At 47.9% G+C, this 17,654-nt stretch overlaps 1 protein-coding gene across 2 annotated transcripts in view; it reads right to left on the bottom strand.

The window, feature by feature from the left end:
• ARFGEF2 (ADP ribosylation factor guanine nucleotide exchange factor 2) overlaps positions 1-17,654 on the bottom strand; it is a 100,410-nt gene that overhangs the window by 64,299 nt on the left and 18,457 nt on the right. Inside the window, exons 4-7 of one of the 2 annotated variants that reach the window (XM_003483981.4) lie at positions 12,219-12,365; positions 10,836-11,015; positions 10,222-10,456; positions 1,929-1,997 (exon numbers count right to left, since the gene is read on the bottom strand). In XM_003483981.4, the coding sequence (XP_003484029.1) occupies positions 1,929-1,997; positions 10,222-10,456; positions 10,836-11,015; positions 12,219-12,365 (631 nt within the window). The remainder of the gene's footprint in view (positions 1-1,928; positions 1,998-10,221; positions 10,457-10,835; positions 11,016-12,218; positions 12,366-17,654) is intronic. The other variant, XM_005654245.3, reaches the window with a different exon arrangement.

Below are 17,654 nucleotides of genomic sequence, written 5' to 3'. Positions count from 1 at the left end.
ACAGCATATGGAGGTTCCCAGGCTGGGGTCGAAGTGGAGCTGCAGCTGCCAGCCTACACAACAGCCACAGCAACCCCAGACCTGAGCCTCGTCTGCAACCTACACCACAGCTCGAGGCAACACCAGACCCTTAACCCACTGAGTGAGGCCAGGGATTGAGCCCACATCCTCATGGATACTAGTCAGGTTCGTTACCCGCTGAGCCACAATGGGAACCCCCAATAATGGTTTCTGAAACATATTCTTTCAATAAATATTTATCAGACGTCTATTACGTGCCAACATCTGTGCTAGGGGCTGGGGGATATAGCAGTGAACAAGACAGACAAATGTTCATTATATGAGAACTTCTTATACTGGCCCAAGAGAAAAAAAATCTAAGGGTATGAAATTTAATTGTTCTATTTTAAAGACATTTCTATAGGGGAGTTCCCGTTGTGGCTCAGTGGTTAACGAATCCGACTAGGAACCATGAGGCTGTGGGTTCGATCCCTGGCCTTGCTTAGTGGGTTAAGGATCTGGCATTGCTGAGAGCTGTGGTGTAGGTCACAGACACGGCTTGGATCCCGCGTTGCTATGGCTCTGCCGTAGGCCGGTGGCTACAGCTCCGACTTGACCCCTAGCCTGGGAACCTTCATATGCTGCAGGAGCGGCCCTAGAAAAGGCAAAAAAGACAAATAAATAAATAAATAAAGACACTTTTATAGAGTTAAACAAATAAAGAAATCTACGTATACAGCTTGGTGGTACCCAAATTAACAATGGGACAGGGCTCAGAGCAGTGGTCAACTTCTTTGACCATGACCCTCAGTAAGAAATACATTTCATTTTATTTATTTATTTATTTATTTTTGGTCTTTTTGCTATTTCTTGGGCCGCTCCTGCAGCATATGGAGGTTCCCAGGCTAGGGGTCGAATGGGAGCTGTAGCCGCCAGTCTACACCAGAGCCACAGCAACGCTGGATCCGAGCCGCGTCTGCAACCTACACCACAGCTCACGGCAACGCCGGATCGTCAACCCACTGAGCAAGGGCAGGGATCGAACCCGCAACCTCATGGTTCCTAGTCGGATTCGTCAACCACTGCGCCACGACGGGAACTCCTCATTTTATTTATTAATTTTTTTTGGCTGCGACCACAGCAGGGACCCAATCTGCTGCAGTAGCAACGCTGGATCCTTAACCCACTCGCCACAAGGGAACTCCGAGAAATACATTTTAAAGGTAATGAGCTGGTATACATCTGTACACATAAATCATTAAAACGCACGTTTCGTGAAACAATGCTTAACATTCCTATGTGCGATGCATTCACTCTGCATTCTATTTTATTGTACTCTCTTTCATTTAAAAAATGCTGATTGCAACCCACTAATTTACTGACTTCTCAACCCATTAATGGTTTATTGGCACTGCAGCTAGTGTTCAACACTTAACTACTGGCTTAAAGATTTTGGGTAAAAAGAAAGAAAGAGAATCACCCAAAGTCATTCAGAGCTGTACAAATTTAATTCCACCGTAACTGCACCAAAAACTGAGTTATGAATGAAGGCTAACAAAATGAACAAAGCTTCCCTGTACATGCGATGCCTGTCGACATGGGAAGTGTGTCCTGGTCACATCAACAGGGTAGCCGTGAAAATTCACATTCTCAGGGCTCACTGCCGGCTCCTAGGAAACTCTGGATGTATACAGAGGGGCCCTCTGTGTGTCTGTGTGCAGCACCCAACTCCTACCCTGTCAGGCTGTGCTGCCTGAACCCAATCACTAACAACGAGTAATTTCTGAATTCCACAGGAAGGATGGGCAACCACGGGCAGACTTTGGCTCCACGAGTTCAGAGGGGCGGGCACTCTACTACTAAGATATCTGGCTGAGGACTTCTGTGGCGGAACACGTAGGAGGAAACGCTGGGTTCTGGGTTCTTACCTTTCACGGCCGACGTGACCACGTCTTCTAAGATCTCCTTCACCACCTCCTGGGCTCCATCTTCAGTCCCTACACACACACACCAAATACACAAACACACGTGTGGGCATTTCCAGGGAAAACAAAGGCAGGTGGAAAAGGAGATGAAGTCAGTGTTTTCCAGCGTCACGTGGCAGAAGGCAAGTGTGCCAGTGAGCCCTCTCCAGAGCCAATTCCCGTCACGCCCCAGGAAATCGGCAACCGCGGAGGCAGCATCTGTTAGGACTCGGTTTTGCCTCTGTGGAACATCAAGGCCCTCTGACTTGGACACTCCTCCCTCCTGAGCCACCGCTGCTCGGCCCAGGGCCCTCTCCACCGCCCCCAGGCTGGAGGCAGGAGCTGGGCTTTATCCTGCTATGGTTCCTGGCAGCACAAAGATGGAGCTTCCAGGGCCTCGAGCACCACAGGGCCTTGGTAAATGATGCCCCTTTTGCCGCCTCGTTTTCCCACACTCTGACTCCAGAACTCCACATGAGTTTCCTAAAGTGACAGTTGGGAATGTACTAACTTTTAAATTGAATTATTCTGCAAAGTGTTAACTGTTTAAGTGGAAGAAGTTTGGTACCAGTTGTTTTTGTAGAAAAGGAGAACCAGTTATCAGCACTTGACTAGACTTTTGGAATAAACATGACTGACTTATAAAACATCACCGACAAAAAGGCCATCATGTTAAATAAATGAAACCAAAATAACCCTTTAAATTCTTCCTTAACAAGGATTTTCAATCAGGCCACTGTATTTTTGAGTTCTGTGCTTTGTCCACTAGGTCCCAGAGAAGCAGCACGAAGTATCTGCATTTCCAATGAGGACTTAACCCTAGTGAATGAAAAACGTTGCCTGTCATATCAGTAAACAGAGGATTTTGCAGCCATCAAGCCACTACCTCAGGCCCCAAGGTGTGCCCTGAGGGAACGCAGGATGGAGACAAACTGGCTGCCAGACACTAAGCCCTCAGCCACCACAGCCACCCTCACTGGTGCACCCCGAGGCGAGGCGACTCAGGATGGGAAGAGCACAGGATCCTGGTCTCAGCGGCTAAGGTGCATATCAACAGAAGGAGTTCAGTGAGCCCAGACTCTGGCATCTTCCCATACATAGAAAAATGCTAAACTCCTTAAGATACCTGGTTTTCTTTAATTAATGGTAATCTTTTGTTGCAAAAACTCCTATATACTCTGGCTCCTTCCTTCTCTCTTCAGAACAGTTTCTTAGAGGAGTTCCTGTCATGGCTCAGTGGTTAACGAATCCGACTAGGAACCATGAGGTTGCAGGTTCGATCTGTGGCCTTGCTCAGTGGGTTAAGGATCCGACGTTGCCATGAGCTGTGGTGTAGGTTGCAGATGCAGCTCAGATCCCGAGTTGCTGTGGCTCTTGCAAAGGCCGGTGGCTACAGCTCTGATTAGAATCCCTAGCCTGGGAACCTCCATATGCCACGAGAGCAGCCCTAGAAAAGGCAAAAAGACAAAAAAACAAACAAAAACCAAACAAATAAAACAGAATTCTCAGCTTTTAGGCTGTGCAATTTTTTCAGTTGATACCCACTATGATTATTTATTCTCCACGCCTCAGCTTTACCGAGGTCTGACAGACAAAACCATCGTAACTCTTTCAATGGGCAAATAAATTCATGTGGAAAATATTGATGTTACATGCTTTTTGTTTGTTTGTTTGTTTTTTGTCTTTTTGCTATTTCTTGGGCCGCTCCTGCGGCATATGGAGGTTCCCAGGCTAGGGGTCGAATCGGAGCTGTAGCCACCGGCCTACGCCAGAGCCATAGCAACACAGGATCCGAGCCGCGTCTGCAACCTACACCACAGCTCACGGCAACGCCAGATCGTTAACCCACTGAGCAAGGCCAGGGACCGAACCCGCAACCTCATGGTTCCTAGTCGGATTCGTTAACCACTCTGCCACCACGGGAACTCCACATGCTTTTCTTAGAGGGAAAAAAAGAACTCAAATGGAAGTGGGAAAACACCACAGCCATGGTCAAAGCCTTCTAAACCTCTGTTTCTTCATCTAAATAGGATGATTTAATCAAGGTCAGTGTTAACCATACTTTTGTCATTCTCACACAACCTTCATAATTTTTGTCATTTTCATAGACCATTTATATTGTTGTATTACATATATTTAACAATGTTATTTATTTATTTTTGCTTTTTAGGGCCGCACCCATGGCATATGGAGGTTCTCAGTCTAGGGCTTGAATTGAAGCTACAGCTGTCAGCTTATGCCACAGCCACAGAGACACCAGATCCAAGCCGTGTCTATGACCTACCCTACAGCTCACAGCGATGCAGGATCCTTAACCCCCTGATCGAGGCCATGGATCAAACCCACAACCTCATGGTCCCTAGTCAGACTTGTTTCCGCTACGCCACGATGAGAACTAACAGTGCTCTTTAACTCACCTTAAAGGCAATATGTAATGTTCACAAAAGCATAGGTTTCATGTGCTAGTTATATTTTTGGAATGCATGTTAAAATAAACGTATAATTATTATTAAAGGTTCATTCCCTTATAAGCCATCTAAAATCACCTCATCCACATCATGATTTGGTAAACATGTAACTAGGTATTTCCAAGTTCCCTTCCAGTTCCAACATTCCAGATGCTATGATTTAACAGAAGTATGACGACAGTTGCTAATCTCTAGCATACATTCCAAAAACCCTTGTACACGTTCAACACCCAAGAAATGTCAGCTGGATGAATACATTTCATCAGGGGAGCTGCAGGCTTGGTGAGTTAGGTCAGGGGCTATGCAGTGTTATGGGGTCCCTCTGGTCCACAGGCATGTGCTGTTCAGGCTATGCGCTGCTCCCCCACACCCCCAAATTTTAGTGATGTAGAGGTGGCGAGAATTATATGCACCTAAGGGGTACAACTTGATGATCTGATGTACGCATACACTGTGAAATGATCGCTACAAGCAAACCAATGAACACATCCACGGCCTCACAGTTCCCTTTTTTTTTTCCTTCTCTCGTGGTGAGAACACCTAAGATTTGCATTTAGCAAACTTCAGCTACACAGCACAGCACTGTCGACACACTGCTGGACATGCGCTCTCCAGAACTTAGTCCTCTTACACAACCAAAACTTGGGCCCTCCTGACAAACACCTCTCCGTTTCCCTGACCACCAGTCTGCATCGTGTCTCCATGAATCCGACTGCTCTTGGTACATGTCGGCAGAGTCATGCAATGTTTATCTTTTTTGTGACTGGCTTCTTTCACATACATTAAGCCCTCCAGCCCCATCCCTATGCTTACAGATGGTAGGCTATCTTTCTTTGTTTAAGGCTGAGTAATATTCTACTGTGTATGATAACCACTCATCTGCTGACGGGCACTTAGGTTGTTTCCGTATCTTGGCTATTGTGACTCATGCTGCAATAAACATGGGAACGTAGATTATCTCTTCCAGGCCCTCATTTCACTTCCTTGGGCTATATACTCAGAAACAGGACTGCTGGATCATAGAGTGGTTCCGTTTTTCATTTTCTGAGGAACCTCCATTCTCTTTTCTGTAACAGCTGTACCAACTTACACTCCTACCGACAGGACACAAGCACGCCCCCTTCTCCACGTTCTTGCCAACTTTCCTCACTACTAGTCATTCTGACAGGTACGAAGTCCTTCTCTCATCGTAGTTTTGATTTCTACTTTCGTATTAGTAAAGCTGAGCACCTCTGTAAATGCAGGTTGGCCATTTGTACGTCTTCTTTTGAGAAATGTCTATTCAGGTCCTTTACCATTTTTCAGTGGGGTTATTTGGGGTTTTTTTTGCTATTGATTTGTATAAGATTTTTTTAGATACAGGGCTCGAACCTGAGCCCTCATGGATGCTAGCTGGGTTCACTAACTGCTGAACCATGACGGGAACTCCCAGATTTTTCTATTTAAAGGAAAAAAAAAAAATACTAGCAACACTGGGTCCCAGCTGGCTGGAACCAAGAGCAGCTGCCCCTTCAGCCCAGGCATGAACGCTGCACATGTCCTGCTGCCTCAGTCCTTACCACTCCCAATTGTGTCTCCTCCACTGAAGCCAAGCCGAGCGAGCAGGAAAGTAACACATGCTGAACAGCAAGTTTCTGCCAAGAGCGATAAAAACGAGAGACTGACAGGGCAGAGTGTTTTAAGAACATCAGAGAGAAAATGTTCCTTTGTGGAAGTGACCTCAAGGCGGTGATTAAGAGTGAGGGCTCTGGGGAGTTCCTGTTGTGGCTCAACAGGTTACCAGCTTGACTAGTATCCAGGAGGATGTGGGTGCGATCCCTACCCTTGCTCGGTGAGTGACGGATCCGGAGTTGCCATGAGCTGTGGTGTAGGTCGCCGATGCAGCGAGATCCGGAGTTGCTGCAGCTGTGGTGTAGGCTGGCAGCTGCAGCTCTGATTCTAGCCCTGGCCTGGGAACTTCCACATGCTGCGGGTGTGACCCTAAAAAGACAAAAAAAAAATTTATTGAAACATAGCTGATTTACAATGCTGTGTTAACTTCTGCTATTCAACAAAGGTACACTACATTATACATATTCTTTTCCATATACTTTCCCATGATGTTCACCACAGGACACTGAATAGAGTTCCCTGTGCTCTACAGCACGACCTTGTTTATCCGTCCTGTGTGTCACAGTCTGCTTCTGCCATGGAGTCTCATGTGCAAGATGAGGAAACTGAGGCTCAGGAAGGTTGAAGATTCTGCTCAAGGTCACAGAGCTACTAAGTAGTAGAGTCACCATCTGAAACCAGGCTCTCTGATGAAACCCCCACTCTGGCTGAAGGAGAATACATTTTCTCTATTTTGCAGTACTCTACAAAAGTTGGGCTGTTTTTCCCTTGAAGAAAGGGGTGCAAGAAGAAAAAAGTAAGCTAAGACATCTGTGAACGCACTGGTAATTGTGTACCTACAACAGCTACATATTAGCTGTACGAGTGTAAAAACACTAAAGTCTAATGCTGGGAGTTAAAAAGTCAGAATCTTTAAAGTGAACTAAAAGAAAATAGGAAATGACCGACCGCACATGGCACAGAGTGTGATAAAAATGTTCTAAAACTGACTGTGGTGACTGTTGCACAACTCTGAGAACACTCTCAAAGAACGGAACTGCACATTTTAAATGGGTGGATTTATGGACTGTGAAGTGTATTTCAATAAAGCTGGTTTTTTGTTTGTTTGGTTTTTTGGCCGCCTCATGGCATCTGGAGTTCCAGGGATCAGATCCGAGCTGCAGCTGCAACCAACGCTGCAGCCGCAGAAACACCAGATCCTTAACCCACTGTGCCAGGCTAGGGATCGAACCTGTGTCCTGGCACTGCAGAAATGCCACCAATTCTGTTGCACCACAGCAGTAACTGCAATAAAGCTTTTTTTTAAAAGAGTGACAACAGGTGTTCCCATCGTGGCTCAGGGGTTAATGAATCCAACCAGGAACCATGAGGTTGCAGGTTAGATCCCTGGCCTCGCTCAGTGGGTTAAGGATCCGGCATTGCTGTAGCTGTGGTGTAGGCCAGCAGCTATGGCTCTGATTCGACCCCTAGCCTGGGAACCTACATATGCCCTGAGTGAGGCCCTAAAAGCGGGGAAAAAAAAAAAAAAAAAAAAAAACCAACTGACAACAGCTGGGCCGTTAAAAGGGGTATGCATGGAAAAATGGTCAGGTCCCCAAAGACGGCTGCTGGCCATGCCCCCAAAGTTCACATAAGCTGGCATGTCACAGGCTCAAAAATCTCATTCTGTGAGTTCACAAAGAGCGATCTGATTCACTTCTTGGACAGGCTGGTAGACTGAGAAATTACCGCTTTATCAGCTGGGAAGGAAGGACTGCTAAGGGCGGGGGGAATGGGCTCTGCTCTGTCAGTGAACGGTCAGCCCTACAAGTTTCCCCGGGAGGCACCTTATCCGGGAAGGCCCCAGGAGGGTGGCCAGTGAAAGAGGACAATGTATGTGGGGTGCCTGTCACAGTGACTGGCTAGTCAAGGGTGGCAAAGGGATGGCGATTCCATAGGATGGAAACTGCAGGAGAGCTGGACCTGTGGTCTCTGTCACAGAGACACTGGAGCCCGGGGGCCTCGCCAGCCTGGACGTCAACCAGGGGCCCTGAGCCCCGGGCCGGCACCGCGACCCTCCACCTCTTGGGCTGCCCCCCCTCCCAGGCTTCCAGGGCTCCTCAACCTGCTCCTCTGGAGGACTCCTTCTTTCCCTAGAGCCACATCTGGAGGGCTGGAAGCCAGTCACTCTTCGTTCTGACCTGCCATCTTCAGGTCTGTGGTCTGATTCTTACAGGCACTCTGACTTCCATGTTCGTGGGAGAAGCCTCATAGGGCGCACCCAGTACCGGCAACCAGACCCACAGCGATGGACCAAGGGCAGTGCATTCTTTGTTAGAGCAGAATTTTAAGTCACTGTGTTTCTGCAAAACTGTATTCGAGAAATCAAGATTTCCTCCATTCATTAAAAACAAAAAAATGTGTTCACTGAGTGTCTGACATGTATGCTGGGCACCACTGTGGCCACTGGGAATATAGTGGTGAGCAGCATGGCCTAGGTCTTGGACCAGGAACAACGAAACCGCAACTCTTCAGTGATTTGGGGAAGTGAGAAGTGCTATGATGAGAATAAAGAGGAAGAAGGGACAGAGTAACGGGCAGCTTCAGAGAGGGGATTAGCTGGAACCGACAGACCTGAAGATAAAGGGGGGGAAGGAAGGGACAGTAAATACATGGCACTGGGAACAAGCGCGGCACTTTCAAGAACCAGAAACACGGCAGACAAGGGGAAGGGGGGCAGGGCAGGCCACCCAGGGCCTAGGGAGCCCTGGGGACTGGGCAGGCACAGATTGCACCCTGAAGGGGATGGGATGGGCAATTATCAGAGAGGTTTAAGCAGAGGAGGGTCATGTCCTGTTTCATGATTTTAGGAGAGGACTTTGGCTGCTGTGTGGAAAGTGGGCTGCAGCGGAAGCACTTTCATGCAGCTCGGAGACTGGTTTTCACAGCCGCAGAGCTATGCTCACTACTGGGTGTTTAAATATTAATATTTATTGATTGGCCACAGCCTGATAAAGATTATACTAAAAACCTGCCCTATTCTTGCCCTGAGAGTTAATAAGGCAACGATGCCAACAGAAAGGGAAGGTGGACCAAGCCTTTTCTGAGCACCAAGACATATGACAGTGGGACTGAGCAGCTGCAGGACTGAGTAGCTGGCCAGTGTTCACCCTGAGACACAGGCGGTTCTTAGTGGCAACTTTCTCTTTGATCTTTGTTTGGGCAAAAGCATACAAAACAACATCCCAGCAATGACACCTGGCCTGTCCTTAGGGATGCTACCATCTCTGGTAAATTACAGATGAACAAAAGCTGTGCAAGTATAGGCGCTCTGGTAGCGGACACACCGCCAACAGAAGTCATTACTAATAACAGCAAAGAAGTGACAAGACCAAGCACAAAGGTGTGTCAGATACTTCATGTAGAACCACCAGCTAAAGTGAAGAATTATTTGGCAGAATTACCTGGGAAGAAGATACATTCCTGAAAAATATATGAATTGAGGATCTGGTTTGTACAAATTGCCCAGAGAGAGATACAAACACTTAGAAACAATCTTATATAACAACCCGATCTGAGCTTTCATGCCAAATGCGTTCTATACTTGAACACTATCATCAGGTCTGGAAGATCTCTCTCTTTTAAAAAAGCGAACACAACCAAGCAGTGCACTTGGTCTCAGAAGAAGAAAACGAAGCTATCTGTCTATCTGTTTCTCTAAGAATCCACCCACCCATCCACCTTCTGGCTCCTTTCACAGATGGGCATAAATAGCATCTAACTGCTCGGCAGTGGGCAGGGCACAGAGATCCCATGTATACAGGACAGAGGAAGGCTTTGTCCTCCTCTGGGAGATAAAACTTGACACTGAATGACTAACCACCCAAAGGATTAACTTCTGGAAGACAAGTGCTCCAAATGAACCCACAGCATTGAAGCTGACATCAAGTGGCAGAACCCAGGTACATGCCAGGAACTATCCAGAAAAAACTGCCCAACTGACAACAGCAGCTGAGACACCATGCCTCCCAGCTGTATTTTGAAGGAGCAAAGCAAAAGGGAAGTCAAGGGGGAGGCCCCGAAGGAGAAGAGCTGCTGTCAGAGGTTGCCTGCGATGACACCGGACAAGTCCTTCACTGCCTCTCAGATACAGGAGGGCCCCCTGTCACTGCTCAATGGGGACAGCACATGGGTCGTACCTGAGAGCGACGGGCCTCTCTCTCTGAGCGCATCTCCATTCTCCACACTCACTTTTCCAGAACCACTCCTGGCATGTTCGCCATTGGTTAACTCTGTCTTTTCAGGAGTTGTTGGTTTGCTTTGTGCCTGGCTCTGCTTCAAACGACTGAACTTTGGGGACACCGCTGCGGCTTGGATCACAGGGGACTGGGGTTTTGAATGGACTGGTTTTTCCAATTCTCTGGCCTCCTGCAACTGAAAGACAACAAAAAGAAGGGATTCAATCTAAGTGGCTCCAGCGTTTTGATAAGGGACAGAAAATACGTCATCTTGCTGCATAAAAAATTTCCAAGCAGAAGGATAGAATTTAAAAAAGGAAATAAATTCCTTCAACAAACTCAAAGCAAATTCTGAACGCAAATTTTAAAACTCATGCTAGATTCATCTCTGCTTTTTAAGGCAAGAACAAAAACAGGGTACAGAGAATTCAGGGGAGAAAGGGATAAACTAGAGGGATAAAGGGACAAAGGAAAATGCTAGCAAATCTTCCCCAGGCACCGAGGTCCCGCCTGAGACAGTCAGTGGCGTGGGACGGTGTCCCACCCCTCGGCAGCTGATAAACGCGCCCACTCACCACCTGGTTTTCCATGCGGGTGAAAATGACGTTCAGCATCTGTGTAAGGGTGGCCTTGGCAGTGGTTTGATTGATGAGATTTTTGCTGGCCAAGTAGATATTGTAACATGTCCTAACTGTCTGCAGGACGGTGCCCTCGTGGATTTCAATGTGCGGGGACGTCACGGCAGTCAGAAGAGCCTAAAACAAAAATTCACAACCTTCATCTTCTCAACCCACCTCCCACCCTCTCACAGCCAAGCTTTTCTATAGGGTTTGGCTTTTTTTTTTTTTTTTTTTTTTTTGGTTTGGTTTAAGATGATGGCTCTGCAAACTCAATTGGGTGATTAGGACCAAGAGCCAGCTCCCTACGGCTCCAACTTTAAACACAATTATTAATACCATAAAACCCAAATTATTAAAAATAACTAAAGAAGGGGGCTTTCTACCAACTTACTTTTTAAAAAGCCAAAAACACAGACACCTTTCAGAAGGGAAAATGCTCCAACCTCATCTTACCTACACAGATCACAAAACATACACATTTTGATTGGGGGGGGATATGGAGGGGCTGTCAGTTTCTCAGTTACCTGGCAGCTAACACAGAGCCCACAAAGCCCTCACAAAGCCAATACATCCACGGAGTTCCCGTTGCGGCGCAGTGGAAACAAATCCGACTACGAACTGTGAGGTTGTGGGTTTGACCCCTGGCCTCACTCAGCGTGTTAAGGATCAGGCACTGCTGTGAGCTGTGCTGTACGTTGCAGATGCGGCTCAGATCTGGCATTGCTGCTGGCTGTGGTGTAGGCAGCTACGGCTCCAATTCGACCCCTAGCCTGGGAACCTCCATATGTTGCAGGTGCAGCCCTAAAAAGACAAAATAAAAACAAAAACGAGCCCCAAACAACCCCCAAAAAACAAAGCCAATACATCCGGATTTAAGATTTGAAACAGTCTGCTGACAAGCGGACGGGACCACCCCACTCCAAACCATTCCTGGCAGCAGAAATGGAACAGGGCACGAAGGAAAAGGTGGGCAAGAAGACAGAGGAAAACTAGTGATGAAAGTGCCAAGACAAGGACCTGCTGAGAAATGGCAGTATGGGAATCTGGAATTCCAAGGGGAAAGACCAGAAAATTTGAAGTCAATTTAATTCACAAGCAATTTATGCAGTTATTAGCGGAACTGTTTACTGTGAAAACACACCTGGTTGCACTCTTCTTGTCTCAGTCCACGCTAATAAATTCTGACACTTCACAAAAGATCTAAGTGATGCTTACATTTTTCTGTTCCAGCTCAGCACCTCCTGAGACAACTAACACATGGTAAATTAGAAACCCAAATTCCAAAGGGGGATGAGCGTCCTCATTTAAATTCCAGACCAGGCAGACAGACAGAAATACCTTAATTATCTGTAACTGAACTCCTTCATCGGTCTGAGGGCCCTGAAAACAATTGCAAATGGTTTCAACGATCCTGTCAATCAGCCGCTTCCCGGGGGCTCCACTGTCGGGGGCGTTGCCGGTGATGTGCCCATATGCGATGAGTTTCTAAACACAGAAAGAACAGACGTGAGAAGTTTCTGCCTGGCCAGGGCTGAGGCCGCCCACAGCAGTAAAGGGCAAGCGGCGAGCTGGGCCGTTAACTGTCGGTGCCCACAGATCCCTCTGCTCCCCTGGGCGCATAGCTCTTGCCTGGCTCCCGACGGCAAAAGAGCCCCAGGACAGCAGGTGGGAGAGGGTCCATGTAGAACGCCCCACGCCCTTGCACAACCACGGAGGGATTAAAAATAAAGACAGAAAGTAAACCTGGGAGATTCAAGGGAAATGGGGAATGACCGCTGATGAGCAAAACAGGACTTGTTTCTGAGGATAAAGATGGTCTCTAAGGAGACTGCAGGGCTGGCTAAACGACTCCGTCACTACATGAAGATCACTGAATCATATACTGCAAATGGGTGAACTGTATGCATGTAAATTATATCTCGAGCTGTGAAATAAAAAAAATTTTTTTTTCCAAATGGAAAGACACATAGGAAACTAATGATAATGTTTTGCTCCAGCCCAGGGAGAACTAAGCAGCTGTGGGCAGGGGTGGGACGAGAACATATGGGAGTGCAGACTTTCTTTCTTTTTAAATGGTGAATCATGCCAGTGCATTTTCTATTCCGAAAATTAAAGTGAAGACACTAATGGAATTCTGCACCTATGTTATGAGACTGCGTGTCACCCGTGTGGCGGAAGAGAGGAGGGGCCGCTCGGGCTATACCCTCTCAGTCAGGTGACAGATCAGTTTGGACAGGGGCCGCCTGCCTGGGCCACGGCACTCAACCTGGATTTCATCACAGACAATCTGAGAGCTGGAAGGGAGCTCAAAGGTCAGGACGGTTTCTAAGCCTCACAGTCACCTAAGGGAGCTCCTTACAAATACAGATTCCTGGACCTCAACCCAGACCCACTCTATCATCAGAACCTGTGGGGTGGCACCTGGGAATCACAGCTTTTTTCCCTGCCATCTGGGTCATTTCGATGGTTGACCAGATAAAAGAACCACTCATCTGCTACAACCCCTCCGGGAAACATGAATTCTAAGGCAACCTCTGCTTCCAGTGACTTAGCAGAGGCTCTTACAAACACTGTTCTGTTCCTTATCTTTTTGGTTCCTGGCCTGTCGCATTCTTGCCTCTACCTGCAGTGACACAGCTCCTGAGGCTATCCACAGTGCCACCACCTCCAATAGGAAGACAAAGCAACCTGCTGAGGCCTGACACTGTTTCTCAATGGCTTTCCCCTCTTCATTAGCCTAGAAGAATGCCACCACTCAGTCAGGAGAAAGAAACCCAGACCGAGTGGCTGAGCGCAGAAATATGGCACCACTGGATTGAGTGACTGGGTGAGCAGGACAGAGGCCTGCCCACTGCTCAGTACCAACCCCAGAGTGCTCCAGAAGGCAGGGAGGTGCCCCAGCATGGCTTTTTTGGTCTTTTTAGGGCCGTACCTGTGGCATATGGAGGTTCCCAGGCTAGGGGTTCGATCAGAGCTGTTGCTGCTGGCCTATGCCAGAGCCACAGCAACACCAGATCTGGGCCGCATCTGTGACCTACACCACAGCTCACAGCAACGCCAGATCCTTAACGCACTGAGCAAGGCCAGGGATGGAACCCGCAACCTGATGGTTCCTAGTCGGATTCGTTTCCACTACACCACGATGGGTACTCCCCAGCCTGTTTTTGAAGAACGGTCCCGATGCCCTTACATTTCACCTCTCAGCGCTGCTCCCCATGTGGGCTTCCTGTGAGGGCGGCACTGGCCTCCTGGCAGATGAGCTCTGGTCTTGGACCTTACTTACTTCCTTAGCCCTAATGGACTCAAGTCCATTTTGAGGACTGGGTTAGAGGTGAATCACTGCTATTCCATTCAAACACGAAGAAAGATCAGCAGTACCCCACCACCACATGTTCCTTAATGCACACATGACCGTTCAAGTGGAAAAGGGTGTGCACTGTGATTTTACTCCCTGATCTGTGCACTGAGACACGGCCAGGAGAAAGCAGGGACCCTGCATCCTGTGGGTCATTCTAGTTCTGCCTTCTCAGGCTTCCTGGTGCCAGGTACTGTCCTGGGCACCGGGGATACAATGGTGATAAGACAGTCCTCTTTCTCCCAGGGGCCTGAGCGCGCCTGGCAAGCGCACGTGGGCAAAGTGCCCTGCATGGCGAGCGAGGTAGAAAGTACTGGCGGGCGTAAGCAAAGGGCAAACATGAGTTACGTTACTCATCATGTTTCTCCCCCCAGCTCCTGAGCAGAGAACAGGCAGGCGGGCAACAGGAGTGGAAGCAGGGCCACCCCAACTGCCTAGGAGGGAGACGCTGGTGGCTTGGACGGTGCAGGCTGGCAGACATGGAGAGTAGAAGATCCTGCCTTGTTCTTTGCTGATGCCAACTGGGGATGGGAAGACGGGCAGAAGTGGGAGGCCTCTGGGGAGCTGACTCCCTGATGCTTGTGTCCAGGAGGCTGCCCCAGAGGGATGCTGCCACCTTGTCAATGCCCCTCTAGAGGGGAAGAGATAAATAAAATGGTGACACAGCATATCATTTATCAGTCAAAAGGAATGCCCTCTACTTGTACACAGTGCTCTAACAGACATTAAAAACACTGTTGTAGGAGTTCCTGTCGTGGCGCAGCAGAAACAAATCTGACTGGGAACCATGAGGTTGTGGGTTCGATCCCTGGCCTCACTCAGTGGGTTAAGGATCCGGTCTTGCCGTGAGGTGTGGTGTAGGTCGCAGATGGAGCTCGGATCCCGTGTTGCCGTGGCTGTGGCGTAGGCCGGTGGCTACAGCTCCAATTTGACCCCTAGCCTGGGAACCTCCATATGCCGCAGGTGCGGCCCTAGAAAAGACAAAAAAAAAAAAAAAAAAAAGGAAGCGGGAATTTCATCACCAGCAACCCGCGTTGCTGCGAAGGCATGGGTTTAACCCCTGGCCTGTGGGTTAAAGGATCTGGCGTTGCTGCAGCTGCTACTCAGATTCAATCCCTGGTTCAGGAACTTCCATATGCCGGGGGAGCAACCAGAAAGAGAAAAAGAAAAAGAAAAAGAAAAGAAAAGAAAGAAAATTATACAGCTAAACAGGCCCCTGGGTTTGGGGCTAGTATTCCAAGGGCCTTCAGCCTTATCTGTAAAATTCTAAAAAAATTTCTAACCGAGAATGTAGTCATGTACAAACTCATATTATTACATGCAGATTTAAATGTGCCCTAAAAAATCTCAAGTCTTTTAGAAATAAGAGCTAAAAGACAATGCTCATGGTATGAACTGGACAGCTTAGCCCAGAAGTTTCCTACAGCCTTCACTGAGATATAGAAAGAAAATATCAGCACTCTTTTTATCTACTTTTTTACCTTTTCCTTTTAAAAGGTCTGTTTTTGTATGTTTAATAATGGATGTAATTTAATAACAGTAGTACATGTATGTAATCTCATAATTGAAGAAAGACGAATATTCTGAGAGGATATTCTCAAAAATAATGTTTGCTGTTGGCAGGTGCCCAGGAAAACTTGGCGATCACTCATCGCTTTAGAACTTTACCCTAGTTCCCCAGTTCCCCAGCCCTGGCCTCGGGCAGTGAATGGAGAACAGGTGCTGAAGGAAAGGAACATGGAGAATCTTTATCACTTGGGAGAAGCCAGAAGCAAGGGAAGGCTCCAGGCTGCCCTGTGGGGAGAGGGGACTCTGTGCTCTGTACCCAGAGCAAACCTCACCTGGAAGCGCCTCTGCTAGCCCATCGTCTGGCCAAGCTCAAAGACGGGTGCCCTGATGCCCCGAACTGCCCAGGGCACCTATGGATACATCCGCAGCTGGCTTCCATCCTGTCAAAACCCACCTTTGTCCCCAGACACTGGCCTTCCATGTCCAAGGCAGAAGTCACCTCCCCAACACTGGGAAAAGCCAGTCAAACAGGCTTTGCAAGGACAAACCCCAAGAGAGAAAGTAAATGTTTCATTCAGTATGCCAGGGAGCACCCTGTCACTTTCTAAATGTCACAAAAGGACAACATGATTGTGTTTTGAATACTAACCAAAGAAATCCTAGTGTACCTATTAAATTACAGGGAACTTCCATGTGGAAAAAGAGCTAACCATATGCCATAAGCCTTGAGACAGGTATTGCACTGAAGCCGCTGAGGTAAATAAAGCGGGACGTCAATGTTCCCATCAGAAATCATATTCCCGTGTACACGGAGCTCCAGCAACAGATAGCATATTTTTAATTAAAGAGGCCAGAACTATAGAGTAATAACTAAGAGTGGAGGTCAGCGACCTGTTTCTGTGGAGGACCATGTGCCAAATATCTAGACCATCGCAGGTCAGATGGTCTCCGTTCCAACTCTTCATCTCAGCCTCGGTAGCTGGGAAGCAGCCGTAGATACTACGTTAGCGGAAGGGCACGGCTACGTGAGGGACTGAATGTGTGTTCCTCCTGATCCCTAGGTTGAAGTCCTCACCCTGATATCATGTGATGAGGAGGAGGGGCCTTTGGGAAGTGATTAAATTTAGATTAAGTTTACATGAGAGTGGGGTCCTCGCGCTGGAATTAATGCACAGCTAGCTTGCTCTGCCTGCCATGCGAGGGCCTGGGGAGAATTCGGCCGTCTACAAGCCAGGAAGGGAGTTCACCAGGACTTTCATCAGCTGGCGCCTCGTCTTGGACTCCCCAGCCTCCAGAACTGTGACGAATCAATGTCTCCTGTTTCAGCCATGAGTCTGCGGCATGTCAGTCTGAACAGATGAATAAGACAGTTGTGTTCCAATAAAACTTGATTTACCAAAGCAGGTAGCAGGCCAGATTTGGCTCATGGCTGTAGTTTAAGGACCCCTGATTAAGAACACAGACTTGGAGTTAAACAAGTCCTAGACACCCATCCAATCCCATCGCTGCCTGGCCAGGGGAACTTGGCAGGGCTGGTCATTTTGTTCTCCAAGCCTTAGTTTCACTGATTCTAAAAGGAGGATGAGACGAAGAACCTCTGACGGTTACAGAGAAGATCAAACCCGATGATATAAAGCACTTAGCGCAGGGCCCAGCAGGGGCTGGGTGCTCAGCACGTTAGCCACCGCCGAGCACATCACTAACGTTAATAACTGGCAGCGCCTGCTTCCCAACTAAACCTTAACATGAGGACAAAACAACTAAAATTAAACTTATGATAAACTTCCTCAAAAAATGCTCACGGCAACAAATATTTTAGGACAGAACTAGGATTTGAGCCTGCCATTTAAAAATCCTTGGCTCATGATGTGCTTCACAAAGGACAATCTGTACAGAATTACACTCAGAAT

Source organism: Sus scrofa, chromosome 17 (assembly GCF_000003025.6).
Source record: "Sus scrofa isolate TJ Tabasco breed Duroc chromosome 17, Sscrofa11.1, whole genome shotgun sequence".
Lineage (NCBI taxonomy): Eukaryota > Metazoa > Chordata > Mammalia > Artiodactyla > Suidae > Sus > Sus scrofa.
The sequence above is the reverse complement of the archived record's forward strand: the minus strand, read 5'-3'. Positions and strand labels throughout refer to the sequence as shown.